The following is a 14,223-nucleotide window of genomic DNA, read 5'->3' as shown; positions in this document are numbered from 1 at the left end:
TGACAGCACAGAACCCAATATGGGGCTCAAACTCATGAACTGTGAGATCATGACCTGGGCCAAAGTCACACACTTAACTGAGTCATCCAGGTGCCCCTTCGTTGATATTTTTAATTGACTTTTGTTTCTATTTTATTTTTTCTCTTCTGACCTATATTATTTCCTTTCTTCTACTAACTTTGGGCTTTGTTGTTGTTCTTCTTCTTATTTTTCTAGTTCCTTTAGGTGCAAATTTAGATTGGGTGGGGGGGGCGGATTTTTCTTATTTCTTATGGTAGGCCTGTATTGCTATAAATTTCCCTCTTAGAACAGGTTTTGCTGCATCTCAGTAATTTTAGAAAGTTGTGTTCCCATTTTTATTTTTTGCAAGAAATTTTTTGTTTTCCTCTATGATTTCCTCATTGATCCATTAGTTGTTTACGAGGATGCTGTTTAGTGTCCACATGTTTGTGTTTCTCCATTTTTCTTATAACTGATATCTAATTTCACATTATAATCAGAAAAAAATGTTTGACATGATTGAATTTAATAAGACTTGTTTTTTAATTAATTTTTAAAATTTTTACTTTTTAAATAGGCTCCACGCCCAGCACAAGCCCAACATGGTCTGAACTCATGACCCTGAGATCAAGACCTGAGCTGAAATCAAGAATTGGATTTCTGACTGAGCCTCCCAGGCCCTCCTATTGAGGCTTGTTATATGACCTAACATGTGACCTATACTGGAGAATGTTCCATGTGTACTTGAGGAGAATGTATATTCTGCTGCTTGTGAGTAGACTATTCTGTATGTATCTATTAAGTTCATCTGGCCTAATATATTGTTTAAGGTCAATGCATCCTTACTGATTTTCTGTCTGGATGACCTATCCATTGATATAAGTGGGCATTAATGTCCCCTACTATTATTATATAAATGTTTTGATTTCTCCTTTTATGTCTATTAATATTTGCTTTATATATTTAAGTGCTGCTATGTTGGGAGCATAAATATTTACAGATGTTATAGTGTCTTCTCGGATCAACATCTTTATTATTATTTAATGCCCTGCTTTGTCTTTTGTTACAGTCTTTGTTTTAAAACCTATTTTTTTAATATGACTATTACTACAGCTTTCTTTTCATTCCATTTGCATGGAATCTCTTTTCCTATCCCATCATCTTCAGTCTTTATGTGCCCTTAGATCTGAGATCAGTCTCTTGTAGACAGTGTATAGATGGATCTTGTTTTTTATCCATTCGGCCTCCCTATGTCCTTTGATTGGAGCATTTAGTCCATTTGCATTTAAAGTAATTATTGACAGATATGTATGTCTTGCCATTTTGTTAATTATTTTCTGGTTGTTTACATAGTTCTTTTCTGCTCTTTTGGTCTTCTGTTTGTCTGTTTCCTTGTGGTTTGATGGTTTTCTTAAGTGATATGTTTGTGTTCCTTTCTCTTTTTGTGTACATGTACCTATTATAGGTTTTGGGTTTGTGGCTACCGTGAGATATATACATCTGTATGTATATACGTATGTATGAGTGTGTATACAATCAGTCTATTTTTAGCTGACAGTCAATTAACTTTGAACACATTTTAAACCAATTTTGAAAATTGTTAAATCATGCGATTTGACTTGACTTTTCTCTTTCCCCACTGCCACTAGTTTAGTTCATATTCTTCTAGTGTCTCTGTAGTACTGTTGGAGAAGACAGCCAGCTGTACTCCTTGCCTCTAATATCCTCTTCCTCTGAATCATTTCCAAGAGTGATAACTCTAAAATGTAAGCTTTATCAAGCTCTAATCCTGTTTAAAAATCTTTACTACATTCATAATGCTATTAAAGTTAAAAGACAGTTTGGTATTCGGTGCCCTCAGTGATGCCTTCTTTCCCTGCCTGCTTCATCCTCACTGCTTCCTCAACTTCTCTGACCTGTAATCCAGCTTAAGGACATTTTTTAATTCTTGTGCTTTCTTCCAGCTCTGCACCTTTCACAGTTGTTACTTTGCTTGAGTTGTTGTCATCTCAATACCTTGTTCTCACTTTCCTGGTACAAGTACCATTTCTGATCCTTTCATACAGGAAGACTTCAGCAATCACCCCAAAGTCTTACTCACTGAGAAACTTATCACATTGCATTTTAATTGCTTCACCATCTATCATCCCTGCTATGTAGTTATATCATGGTCAGGAATGATTCATATTGATTATTGTGTCTCAAAAGCCATTCAAGGTTACAAACACATAGTAGATTCTCCATTAATATTTCTTGAATTAACACCAAGAGATATTTAACCCACTAGTATTGACATCTTTTGACAATCTGCCTATATCACACATTGTAGGACCAAATTGTTTTAGAGTAAATTAAAATATCAAATGGGCTGTGGATTACATGAGACTTCAACCTTCTGAACACTGAGATTGTGTGATAATGTGTTCACAAATGGGAGAACTACAAATTTACTGACTTACAGAAGACACAGCAGGAAGAAAGGACTTTGAGACTTCTTCAAGGGAGTGAGAAGATGAGCTACTATCACATTCTTTCTCCTCTTTCCCCTTCCTTATCCATTGTAGAATATTTCTTCCACCTTCTTTTTCCTTATTTAGGAAATCCAGTCTCATATATTCCACTTTCTAGTTTACAAAGATCAGCTAGGGCCCTGGGAGGAGGTATGGGAGAAGATGTTCAATACGGAGAATAAAGGAAGACACTGCACAGCTGACTCAACTATCCTGATTCCCAAAATACATATTGAAATTGTCTTGCCTTTCACTGGCTTTGGCTCAGCAATCTGTCCTTTCTTTCTATGATTAACTGTATCTTTTATATTTTATGCATTAATTAATATTTTATGTACTTATTGTTCCTGAAGTCTCAAAAAAGAGGTTATGGATTTTTCAGAGATTGGACAGTTTTAACATTTGTAAAATTCCTCTCAAACTGTTTGTATGCTATCCAGTAGTAATCTAAACATGGCTTTTCCTTGACTGGTACTAGTCGTGTACAAACACCTTTGGTTACATGCCAGTCACTGTAAAACAAGACCTTCAGTTGATGCTCCTCCACTGAGGTACTTTCATCAGACAGATGAGATGCTGTGAGCACATGTAGCAGCTCCAGCACAAAAACATCTTAACAGCCTTGAGAGCATCTCTCTTCTCAGAACAGCAACTCACACAATACTGGAGAAGGATATACCTGCTGTGTACTGTTTTGAGACTAAAATATAAAAACCGCTTTAGTTCTCAGTGGAAACATAAAAACCTTTTATAAAATTTGGATGATTAAGAATTAGGGGCCCAAAATAAGATCCACAATTAGGTCCATGAATACAAATAGCATGACACATCAAAACAGCAAATTGTACTTTTTGTTCAAAGGACAAATTTATGTACTTTGTCCCAGGACAAATTTATGTATATGTCCCAGGACTTATGAAAGGAGATTGAGTAAGGGCGGGAAGTTCCATTACCGCAGTGCTTAACTCCACTGAACATGCTGCTGTGACATAAAAATACACTCACAGCCCACACCCAAACCCACCCTCCAGCCTCCTACCCAGCATCACCAGTACATGTGTCAGCATCTCCTTCCTGGTTGCCAGGGCAATGCAGGTGATGCCTGCCATATCTGAATTAAGTGGGAGAAAACACAGGCAAAGCTCTTTTCTCTAGCTAATGCTCAGGATTCATCAAGTTGCCAGTTTTGATGTTAATCCAGATAACTGTCCTAATAGTTTCTGCCAGGCACCCTTCACCTCCTTATTCCTTATGCTATAAATCATGGGGTTCAGCACGGGCATCAGAATGGCATAGAAGACAGAAATCAACTTCTCCTGAAGGACAGAAGGGCTGGAGTGGGGCTGGATGTAGGTGAAAATGGTCATGCCATAGCACAGTACGACCACTGTGAGGTGAGACGCACAGGTGTGGAAGGCTTTCTTTCTTCCCTCTGTGGACTGGATCTTCAGGATGGTGGAGATGATCTGAGTGTAAGACAAGAGGACCAGGCAGAAGGGTGTCATCAGCAAGACAATGCTAGAAACCATGATCGCGATCTCATTGGAGGAGGTGTCCACACAGGCCAGTCTGACCACAGCTAGGATTTCACAGGATATGTGATCAATATACTTGTTTGCGCACATGGGCAGCTGAAAGGTGATGATGGTCTGCATGAGAGAGTTGAGAGAACCACTGACCCAGGATGTGATGGCCAACCTAGTACAGAGCCCTCCATGCATGATGACTGAGTATCGCAGGGGGTCGCACACAGCCACATAGCGGTCATAGGCCATCACTGCCAGTAGAACAAACTCAATCCCACCCAAGCCCAAGGAGAAAAATAACTGGGCTGCACAGCTCACAAATGGGATTGCTTTATGTTCTGCAAGAAAATGCGCCAGCATCTGAGGAACAATACTTGTGGCATAAGAGACATCAACAAGGGAGAGGTTGGTGAGAAAGAAGTACATGGGAGTGTGGAGTCGGCTGTCCAGTCTGATCAGAAGAACAATGAGGAAGTTCCCCAGCACTGTCACCAAGTACATGATCAAGAAGAGGACAAAGAGTGAGACCTGTGTGTCCCAGTCACTGGACAGACCAAGGAGCATGAACTCTTTCACCCACGTCTGGTTATCTGTGTCCATTAAAAAACATAGGATTATTAATCTGCAGAAGGAGACACAAATAGCAGAAACTACTGAATTCAAGAACCGTAACAATAACTTCTTAAAAGAATGCATATTGAATACAACCTGTCAGCCTTAACCAGATGTTTCTGATCACGTGTGCATCACAATGATAGGTTTGATCCTAATATGCATTCTCCATAAGAGAGACAAGTCATTCCTTCAAAATGAGCAGATAGTCTTAGGGATTTCTTGGAGGCCTAGAGATAATGCAGTACAATTTTAGGGGCTATGTATCTTTTCAACTTACCACAGTTTCCAGGGCAACAGAGGATTATAGGTTACAATGGGGGGATGAAGTGATAGACAACAAAGATCAACATGATTCAAAGTCAAGAACAACCTTACATTATCTACTACAATAAACATGATAAAAGGAATAAACAACAACAAGAGAGACAGAGACAGAGATTCAGAAGTGGCAGATGTATAGTACAAACATGGCTAGTGTCTCATGCACAGATCTGGAATTTGAGAAGCTGGAAATGAATCTTCTCTTATGACATACCAAATATGTGATTCGGGTTAGAGACTTAAGCTTTTACATATGAAATGTGATAACACTGCATAACTCACAAGTAGATTTAAGGCCAAATGTAGATAACTTATGAGGAACTTATAAACTGTTATTGGTAGTTGGACTACAGCAGGATTCAGCACTAGGTATCACAACATGAGCTCTTCCCCAGAAGAGACAGAGGAACAAATGTACTTTCCTTCACATCCCCTCCACCCTACACTCAATGCTAGAATAATCATCCTAAAACACAAATTTAATCACACCACTTCCATGCACATATATATTTGGGATATCTAACTGCCTACAGAATTAAGAACATCACAGATGGGGGAGTATTCAAACACTCATTAAGGAGGACCTGCTCTATTGTTGCTTTTATTAATTTTAGCATTTATTATTATCTGGGTGCTTTAGAGCCAAGTGTTTTACTAAAGTATCCTGAAAATGCTTAAATACTTTGCATGGATATGTCAGCTAACTATTTTTAACCCATCAGAAGTATATTTATTTCTAAAGTCAATTGCCTTGATTTTAAAATAATTTACATTCAAAATAATTGATATCCAGATATGCCTGTTTTCTACAGTCATAAAGTCTCCATTTAGACTCCTGGTAGATTAAGAAACTAGAAATAGCATCTATACTTATTTTTGTTTGTTTGTTTTTAGAGAAAGAGAGAGGCTGTGTGCACATGCATATGCATGTGGGTGGGGGGCAAAGGGAAAGACAGAATGTCAAACAGGCTCCACGTCCAACATGGGGCTCAATCACACGACCCCAAGAATCACAACCTGAGCTGAAATCAGGAATTGGATGCTCAACTGATGGAGCCACCCGGGCACCCCCAAATAGTATCTATATTTTAAAAGTCAAATGAAGGAGGAAATATGGGTTGATCAGGTGATTTTAACACCTGCAATGAAACCATTCCCACATTCCTTTGGATCAGCTTTCCGCTAAATAGAGCTGGATTCCTAGCCTGCCCTCAGATGCACAATGAAATAATTGGTAGACAGTGTGCTGCACATCTAAACATTTTGTGTTAGAAAAATACAGCTTAGTCTTCTCAACTCTAATGGATTTGGGGATTTCATGCTATCCTCAAACTATGCTATTCATTAACGTCAATAAGTAAGACAGACTTTTGAGATTATTTGTTCCATTTTTCTCAGTAAAAATGAAATGCCCACATCCTTGTCATACAGGACTAGGGACACAGCTCTTACTTAAAGTCAGGTGTGAAAAACGAACACAGTTAGGAACCATTCTGGTTAGCTCCTCCTCCTGTACAAGACCATTTTGTGTTTTCTTCTCACTGTTCACCTCATCTCTAGCTGCTTTTTCTGTAGATACTTACTGTTCCTTTAATAAATAATAATTAATAAATAAATAATAGCAAAATCCTGTTTCACATCCTTTGGGTCATATCTTCCTCATACTCATCAATCCTCCAACCACACCTATGTATGTTTGGAGATTTGTTAACCCAAAACTGAACAATTTATGCTGCCTGCTCAGACATGGCATCAAAAAATGATGTAATAGTGTAGTTCATCTCCTTAGACAGGAGCACTATGCAGGAAACATTTTCGGATTCTTTTCTTCTATGAATTGTGCAGGGTAGGACAATTACTGGGACTATAACAAATAGAACACAAAGCAATATCATAGGAAGGTGCCATTGAAATATTATTTTACAAATTTTCTCCTTGTTGCCCCATCACAAAGCTTTGAAACTCCAAAAATAGCTCATTATCCCTTTTATGATGAAATTGTTCTTTGTCGATTTTGCAGATGTAATTATTCGAAATGGGATTTTTAAAACATGAATGACCTAACCTTATTGTGATCTTGAACTAGATCATATAGAACACCAAAAGCCTTAGAGATGGAGGAGAGATCAGGAATGACACTGAAAATATATGGAAGATGAGATCTGAGGCATGGATACAGACATCACCTCTTCATTGTTAAAATAGAACTTTGACCCCAGTTAAGGTATTCTCCCAATAACCAATTATTTTTAATTTTTTTTTCAACGTTTATTTATTTTTGGGACAGAGAGAGACAGAGCATGAATGGGGGAGGGGCAGAGAGAGAGGGAGACACAGAATCGGAAACAGGCTCCAGGCTCTGAGCCATCAGCCCAGAGCCTGACGCGGGGCTCAAACTCACGGACCGCGAGATCGTGACCTGGCTGAAGTCAGACGCTTAACCGACTGCGCCACCCAGGCGCCCCATCCAATTATTAATATAAATAGCAAGTAGAACCAAAATTCTTTCTCTACAGGACAGAGATATGCAAAAAAAAAAAAAAAAAGACAAAAAAACATTAGTGTTCAGATTCCTAATAAAACACACTTATCTATCTTTTTAAATAATTTTTAATGTTTATTTATTTATTTTGAGAGAGAGAGATGTAGAGCATGAGCAGGTAAAGGGAAGAGAAAGAGGGAGACAGAGGATCCTAAGCAGGCTCCTTGCTGACAGCAGAGAGCCCAATGTGGGGCTTGAACTCACGAACTGTGAGATCATGACCTGAGCTGAAATTAGACACTTAATGAACTGAGCCACCCAGGTGCCCCAATATTATCTATCTAAAACAAGTATTTAGAAAGTTCAGTTTTAGCCAGTCATGTATTTTTTTTAATTTAAATAAAGAAAATCTGTCCATTTCCTTGAAACCTATGTGACCTTGTGTGTTGGGGAGCTAAACAATCTTGGGTGGGACTAATGAAAGTCCCAAATGCAAAAGCAGAACACACGAAGGTAAGTCCCACAACCTGCAGATATGTTTCTTTCGTGCTGCTCAAAATCACTCAGGGCCATACCTTCATCAAGTCAAACTGTCCACAGAAATGACACACTCATTTAGAGAGAGATTTCTCTGACTTGTGACCGAAGAGTTGGTTGATGTCAGCACTGAGAGCATCCATCCTGAGTAGGAATATTTGCATCATCCTGACATATGGAAACAGAGAATCCCTGGGTGGCTTGGGTGGCTGGTATCTCCAAGACTGGTTTCGTCACCTGAAAGAACAGTTACTTTATTCTCTTTGTGGTCCTGTGAACTTCTTCTAGCCTGATTTGGTTAACCTGACTTTTCACTTAATCAGAGTCCAATCCTTGAAACTCAGTTTCTCAAACATATGCAAACCTGACACACACTTGGTGACATATTTTATTATGGTCTCATGTAAATTCTTCTCTTCTTGCTACTTCTTGTTCCCTGTAGCTAAGACTAGTGTTTTCATGACAATATAATTCCCTCCGTCCGGCAAGTCTCCACAGTGCAATCCCCACGGCCAATGCCAGAAAAACCAACCCTGGGATGAATTAGGACACCTGAATCTTGCCTCCAGTTCATTCTCTGAGTGTCAAGGGTCTTTGAATAAGCCCTTAATTGCCTTACATCTTCATCTGTTACTAAAAAAGAAAATCATAATATTGTGAGAATCAAGCTCTCCAGAAATAATCGAGATAGGAGGATATAAGGCAATTGATAATATATCTTTTCTTGTCTGGAAATGTAATATATTAATATTACCACCACCTGCTAGTCACTATCAATACCTAACAAAAGACTCCATACTTGTGAGCTTCTTTCCTAAGTGTCTCTCTCTATGTCAGGACTAAGCTTTGGGATGGAGAAGCCTATTGTACAATTATACCCAAGGCTCATGTTCCTGCAAAGCACAGCTACTTTACCACATTTGCTACAATACTTGAGAAGATTTCACCAGCCATGTTTCATGTCCCCGATCCAAGTTCCTAACAAGTCACTTCATTTCTGTCTCTGTCTCTGTCTCTGTCTCTGTCCCTGCTAAGGCCACACTCCCACAGGCTGCAGAAGCCTCTCAGATGGTAATCAGTGCTGACAAACGAGATGTGTCTGCTTTCCTCTAGGTTGAAGCTGCTCAAGAGCTCTCCCTCCAGCTAGGGATGGACCATAGTGAAGAGACATCCCAAATTCCTCGGGCCCCAGTACTCCTCAGTCTCCAGGGACCAGTTGCCATTGTGAGGGACACTACTGGGAGGACGTTGACAAGGGCTCAGCAACGGCTCACACACACAGACCTAATGAGCTTTGGCAGCAGCTGCATTGGCAGGGGAGGCTGACCCAACCCCCCAGGAGCTTCCTGCATGACAATGCTAATGGCTGCCACCACTCCCAATGCACAGGCCAGGGCCTCCCTGCTGCCCTTCTCCCTGTGGAAGGCTCTCCTCCATCCCTCTGCCTCTCACATCTTCGTTACAGCCTTAGGCCAGAGAAGCCAGCTTGCTGAGCTTGGATGATGTGCTCCTGGAGCCCAAACCAGACTTTAGCCTTCAAGGCCCCAATCTAGGAAGCCATGACTGGAGCTGCATGTAAATCTGGTGGAAGCACCAATTCTGCTCTTTTGGTTCCAGATGCCCCTACATCTCCTTCTGGAGACAGGGGAGATGTGCTTCACTCCCCTGGTGTACGTGCAGAGTCCAGCGGGCTTCTGTGAGCATTGCCAGTGTGATGGACATTCTAGTACATCCTCGTGGTATTATCTAAGCTCCAAAATTAACAGCCTCACATAAACAGATTTAAAGATCTAAATTTATAGGGGCTCCTGGGTGGCTCAGTAGGTTAAGCATCAGACTTCAGCTCAGGTCATGATCTCACGGTTTGTGAGTTGGAGCCTCGCATCAGGGTCTGTGCTAAAGATCAGAGCCTGGAGCCTGTTTCAGATTCTGTATCTCCGTCTCTCTCTGTCCCCTGCCCCTGTTCATGCTCTGTTTCTCTCTCTCTCAAAAATAAATAATCATTAAAAAAAAAACTAAATGTAGAAAAGTTGATGAAGGAAGTATTAGCAACAGAATGGAAAAGAATTAAGATCATCCAAGATCCTTAACACAAAAAGGTGAACTTTCTACCTTTCTTCAAACTTTTGTTTTAGTTTAATTTTGTGCTTATAGAGATTGTGGACTTATATGCTGTTGAATGAAATAATACAAAAGTGACTCTTGTGCCCTTTCTTGAGGTTTCCCCAATGGTAACACCTTACAAAGCTATAGTGCAATATCATAAGATAACATGGTTTTTAATAGGCTATAATTACATAAAGAAATTATCATATGATATACTGTGATACTGTGATATTACAATATCACAAGATACTGGCATTGATATAGTCAAGATACCTAATGTTCTATCACCACAAGAATCCATCATCTTGTCCTTTCATAGCCACGCCCACTTCTATGCAGCCCCTACCCTCTCCTGGCCCTCTGGTAATCACTACCTGTTCTCCATAATTTTGGCGATTGAAGAGTTAGATGTTAATAGAATCAAACAGAATATTGCTTCTGGGACTGGGGCTTTTTCACTCAGTGTAATTCTCTAGAGATTCATGCAGGTTCTTGTATATATCAACAGTTCAATCCCTTTTATTGTTGATGACTATTCTATGGTATGTACATACTACCTTTTGCTTAACCATTCACAGGTTGAAAGACATCCAGATTGTTTCTGGTCTGGAACTATTATCAACAAGGCTGTTATAAACACTCATGTTTAGGTTTTCGGATGAGTGTAGTGTTCATTTGAATAGGAAAAATCCCCAGGAGTACAATGGCAGGGTTCCATGCTAGTTGTAAATTTAGGTGTTTGGGCTTTTTGTTTTATTTTGTTTTTTATGAAACTACCAATCCATTTTCCAAAGTGTCTGCATCATTTTACATTCCTATCATCAACGTATGGATGTCCAATTTGTCCTCATCCTCATCAACATTTGGTATTATCATGAGGAGGAGCCAAGATGGGGGAACAGCATGGAAGTTATTTGTGTGTCTTGCGTCCATGAAATACAGCCAGACCAACACTAAACCATCCTACACACCTAGAAGACTGGAGGATTAACACAACAATCTGCACAATGTGAACCACAGAATTCAGCAGGTACGTGGCATGGAGAGGTGAACTTGGGGAGCGAGAAGGTGCAGGAAGGGAGGTGCTTTTGTGAGCAGAGAGAGGATGGACCCTGGGGTGGGGGTTGGGGGGATAATACAGGAAAAGCACCCCTCCCAAAAAGCAGCTGGAGAGAAAGTGGAAAATTGGAAACAGCCACAGGGACTAAACTAAAAAGGGAGAAAGGAGAAAGGAGAGGGTTTAAATTCCATTAAGACTGTAAACAAGGGGAGCGCAAAGGCTGCAACTCCGCAGCTCCATACCTGGTGGTGCTCTGGTGGGAAGGGCGAATCTTTGTCCGGGAGGTTCTCAGGCCACACGGGGGAAAAGCGGTTCCACTGCTGGAAGGACACTTGGTAGAGACTGTTGAAGCCACCCGGTCCCAGCAGACCCCAGAAAATGGCCACAGTCGCTGGTGCTGGGTCAAGGTCATTAAGGGTGAAGCCTGGTGCCAGAGGTGTGTTGTGATTTTCCATAATCCCTGAAAAGCTGCTGCTACACTATCTTGCGAACTTTTTCTGGAGTGGGCTGGCACCTAGTCACAGTCTCAGGGCACTGGCAGCAACAGGGTCCAGTGGGCGTTCCTGGGTGCAGCCAACATTCAGCCATTGCTCACTCGGCCATTGCTCGTGAGACCCTCCCACAGAGGGGTGGAACGGGTCAAAGCCGCAGTCCTTCGGAAGTTAGGGGCCGGGGAAGACAGCAGCATCTGAGACAAAAATCAGGAGAGAGGTGCTGCCTGGGGCCTGGTCACAGAGAGTGGAAAAGCAGGGAGTGGATGAGAGCTGAAGACAGAGGACCAGTGCGCGATTGCTGATCAGGGAGAACAGACTGGGTAGCTGGGTGGCACCATTTTCACCGCTCCCGCACATGCCCATATGCACCTACAAGTGCCACAACACTTCACCCCAGTAGGCTAGCAGTGCCATCTGGTGGAGAGCGGAGCCATTACACTGAGCCCCGCCCAACTGGGTCAACTTCACTCTTCAAGAATACAAGTCTTACCGCCGGCTTAGTTTATGGACTAAAAAGCACTACATAGACTGACTTCTAGGGGAAAGTGAAATAATTTCAGTCATATTTCAATCTGTTAGCAAGTCCATCTATTCATTTTCTTACTTTTTTTTCTTTTTTACACTTCTTTTCTTTTTCTTGAATACAGAAAGAAAGAATTTCATTTTTATTTTCAATTTTTGTTAAAAACATTTTTCTTTAATCTTTTTTACTATATTTTTTACTTTTGTGTAAATTTTTTCAAATTCTATTTTACTCCCATCATTTTATTTTAGTCTACTTCAGTGTATTCACCTTTTCAAATCTTCAAACGATTTCCTTTTTTTCCTTTTTCTTTTTTTCTCTTTTTCATTTAGTTTCTTTTTCTTGAATGCAGAAAGAGGAAAAATTCATTTTTACTTTCAATTTCCTTTAAAAATATTTTTCTTTGATTTTTTTTCTACTATATTCTTTACTTGTGTGTATATTTTTTCAAATTCTATTTTACTCCCATCATCTCATTTTAGTCTACTTCAGTGTATTCATTTTATCAAATTCTCAAAAGATTTCCTTTTCTTTCTCCCCTTCCCCTTTTTTTCTCTAATCTCAAACCACTTTCAACACCCAGACCAAAACACACCTAGGATCTAGCATCATTTATTCGACTTGTGTGTGTGTGTGTTTAATTTTTTAATTTTAATATTTTTTTAATTTTAATTTTTTAATTTTAATTTTTCCACCTCATTAATTCCTTTTCTCCCTTCCAAATGACAAAACTAAGGAATTCACCCCCAAAAGAAAGAGCACGAAGAAACAACAGCCAGTGACTTAACCAACACAATACAAGTAAGATGTCTGAACCAGAATTTAGAATCACAATAATAAGAATACTAGCTGAAGTTGAAAATAGATTAGAATCCTTTTCTGCAGAGATAAAAGAAGTAAAAAATAGGCTGAATGAAATTAAAAATGCTATAACTAAGCGGCAATCATGGATGGATGCAGCGGCGGCAAGAATGGATGCAGCAGAACAGAGAATCAGTGATATAGAGGACAAACTTATAGAGAATAATGAAGCAGTAAAAAAAGGGGGGAGATTAAGGCAAAAGAGCACAACTTAAGAATTAGAGAAATCAGTGACTCATTAAAAAGGAACAACATCAAAATCATAAGGGTCCCAGAAGAGGAAGAGAGAGAAATAGGGGTAGAAGGGTTATGTGAGCAAATCATAGCAGAAAACTTTCCTAACCTGGAGAAAGACAGAGACATCAAAATCCAGGAAGCACAGAGGACCCCCATTAGATTCAACAAAAACCAACCATCAACAAGGCATATCATAGTCAAATTCACAAAACACTCAGGCAAGGAGAGAATCATGAAAACAGAAAGGGAAAAAAGTCTCTAACCTATAAGGGAAGACAGATCAGGTTTGCAGCAGACCCATCCACAGAAACTTGGCAGGCCAGAAAGGAGTGGCAGGATATATTCAGTGTGCTGAATCAGAAAAATAAGTAGCCAAGAATTCTTTATCCAGGAAGACTGCCATTGAAAATAGAAGGAGAGATAAAAAGTTTCCCAGACAAACAAAAATAAAAGGAGTTTGTGACCACTAAACCAGCCCTGCAAGAAAAATTTTAAGGGGGACTCTCTGAGGGGAGAAAAGATGAATATATACATATAAATATATATATATATGTATATATATATATATATACATATATATACATATATATATATATGTATACACACACATACACACACACACACACACATATATATATATATATATATATATATATATATATATATATATCAAAAGCAACAAAGATTAGAAAGGACCAGAGAACACCAGAACCTCCAACTCTACAAGCATCATAATGGCAAAAAATCCACATCTTTCAGGATTCACTCTAAACGTCAGTGGATTCAACGCTCCAATCAAAAGACATAGGGTAGGGGCACCTGGGTGGCTCAGTCGGTTGAGCATCCAACTTCGGCTCAGGTCATGATCTCCCAGTTCATGGGTTCAAGCCCCGCATCAGGCTCTGTGCTGACCACTTTCTGAGAGCTGGAGCCTGCTTCAGATTCTGTGTC

General features: G+C 39.9%; 1 protein-coding gene across 1 annotated transcript; it reads right to left on the bottom strand.

Annotated features, from left to right (window-relative positions):
• Positions 1-3,682: 3,682 nt before the first annotated feature.
• Positions 3,683-4,732, bottom strand: LOC125160624 (olfactory receptor-like protein OLF3). Its single transcript, XM_047849755.1, has one exon. It carries the CDS (start codon positions 4,730-4,732, stop codon positions 3,683-3,685), a length of 1,050 nt encoding a protein of 349 aa, XP_047705711.1.
• Between the last annotated feature and the right edge of the window lie 9,491 nt (positions 4,733-14,223).

This window comes from Prionailurus viverrinus, chromosome A2 (genome assembly GCF_022837055.1).
Source record: "Prionailurus viverrinus isolate Anna chromosome A2, UM_Priviv_1.0, whole genome shotgun sequence".
NCBI classification, from domain to species: Eukaryota; Metazoa; Chordata; class Mammalia; order Carnivora; family Felidae; genus Prionailurus; species Prionailurus viverrinus.
This window is presented reverse-complemented; position numbering and strand designations above follow the sequence as displayed.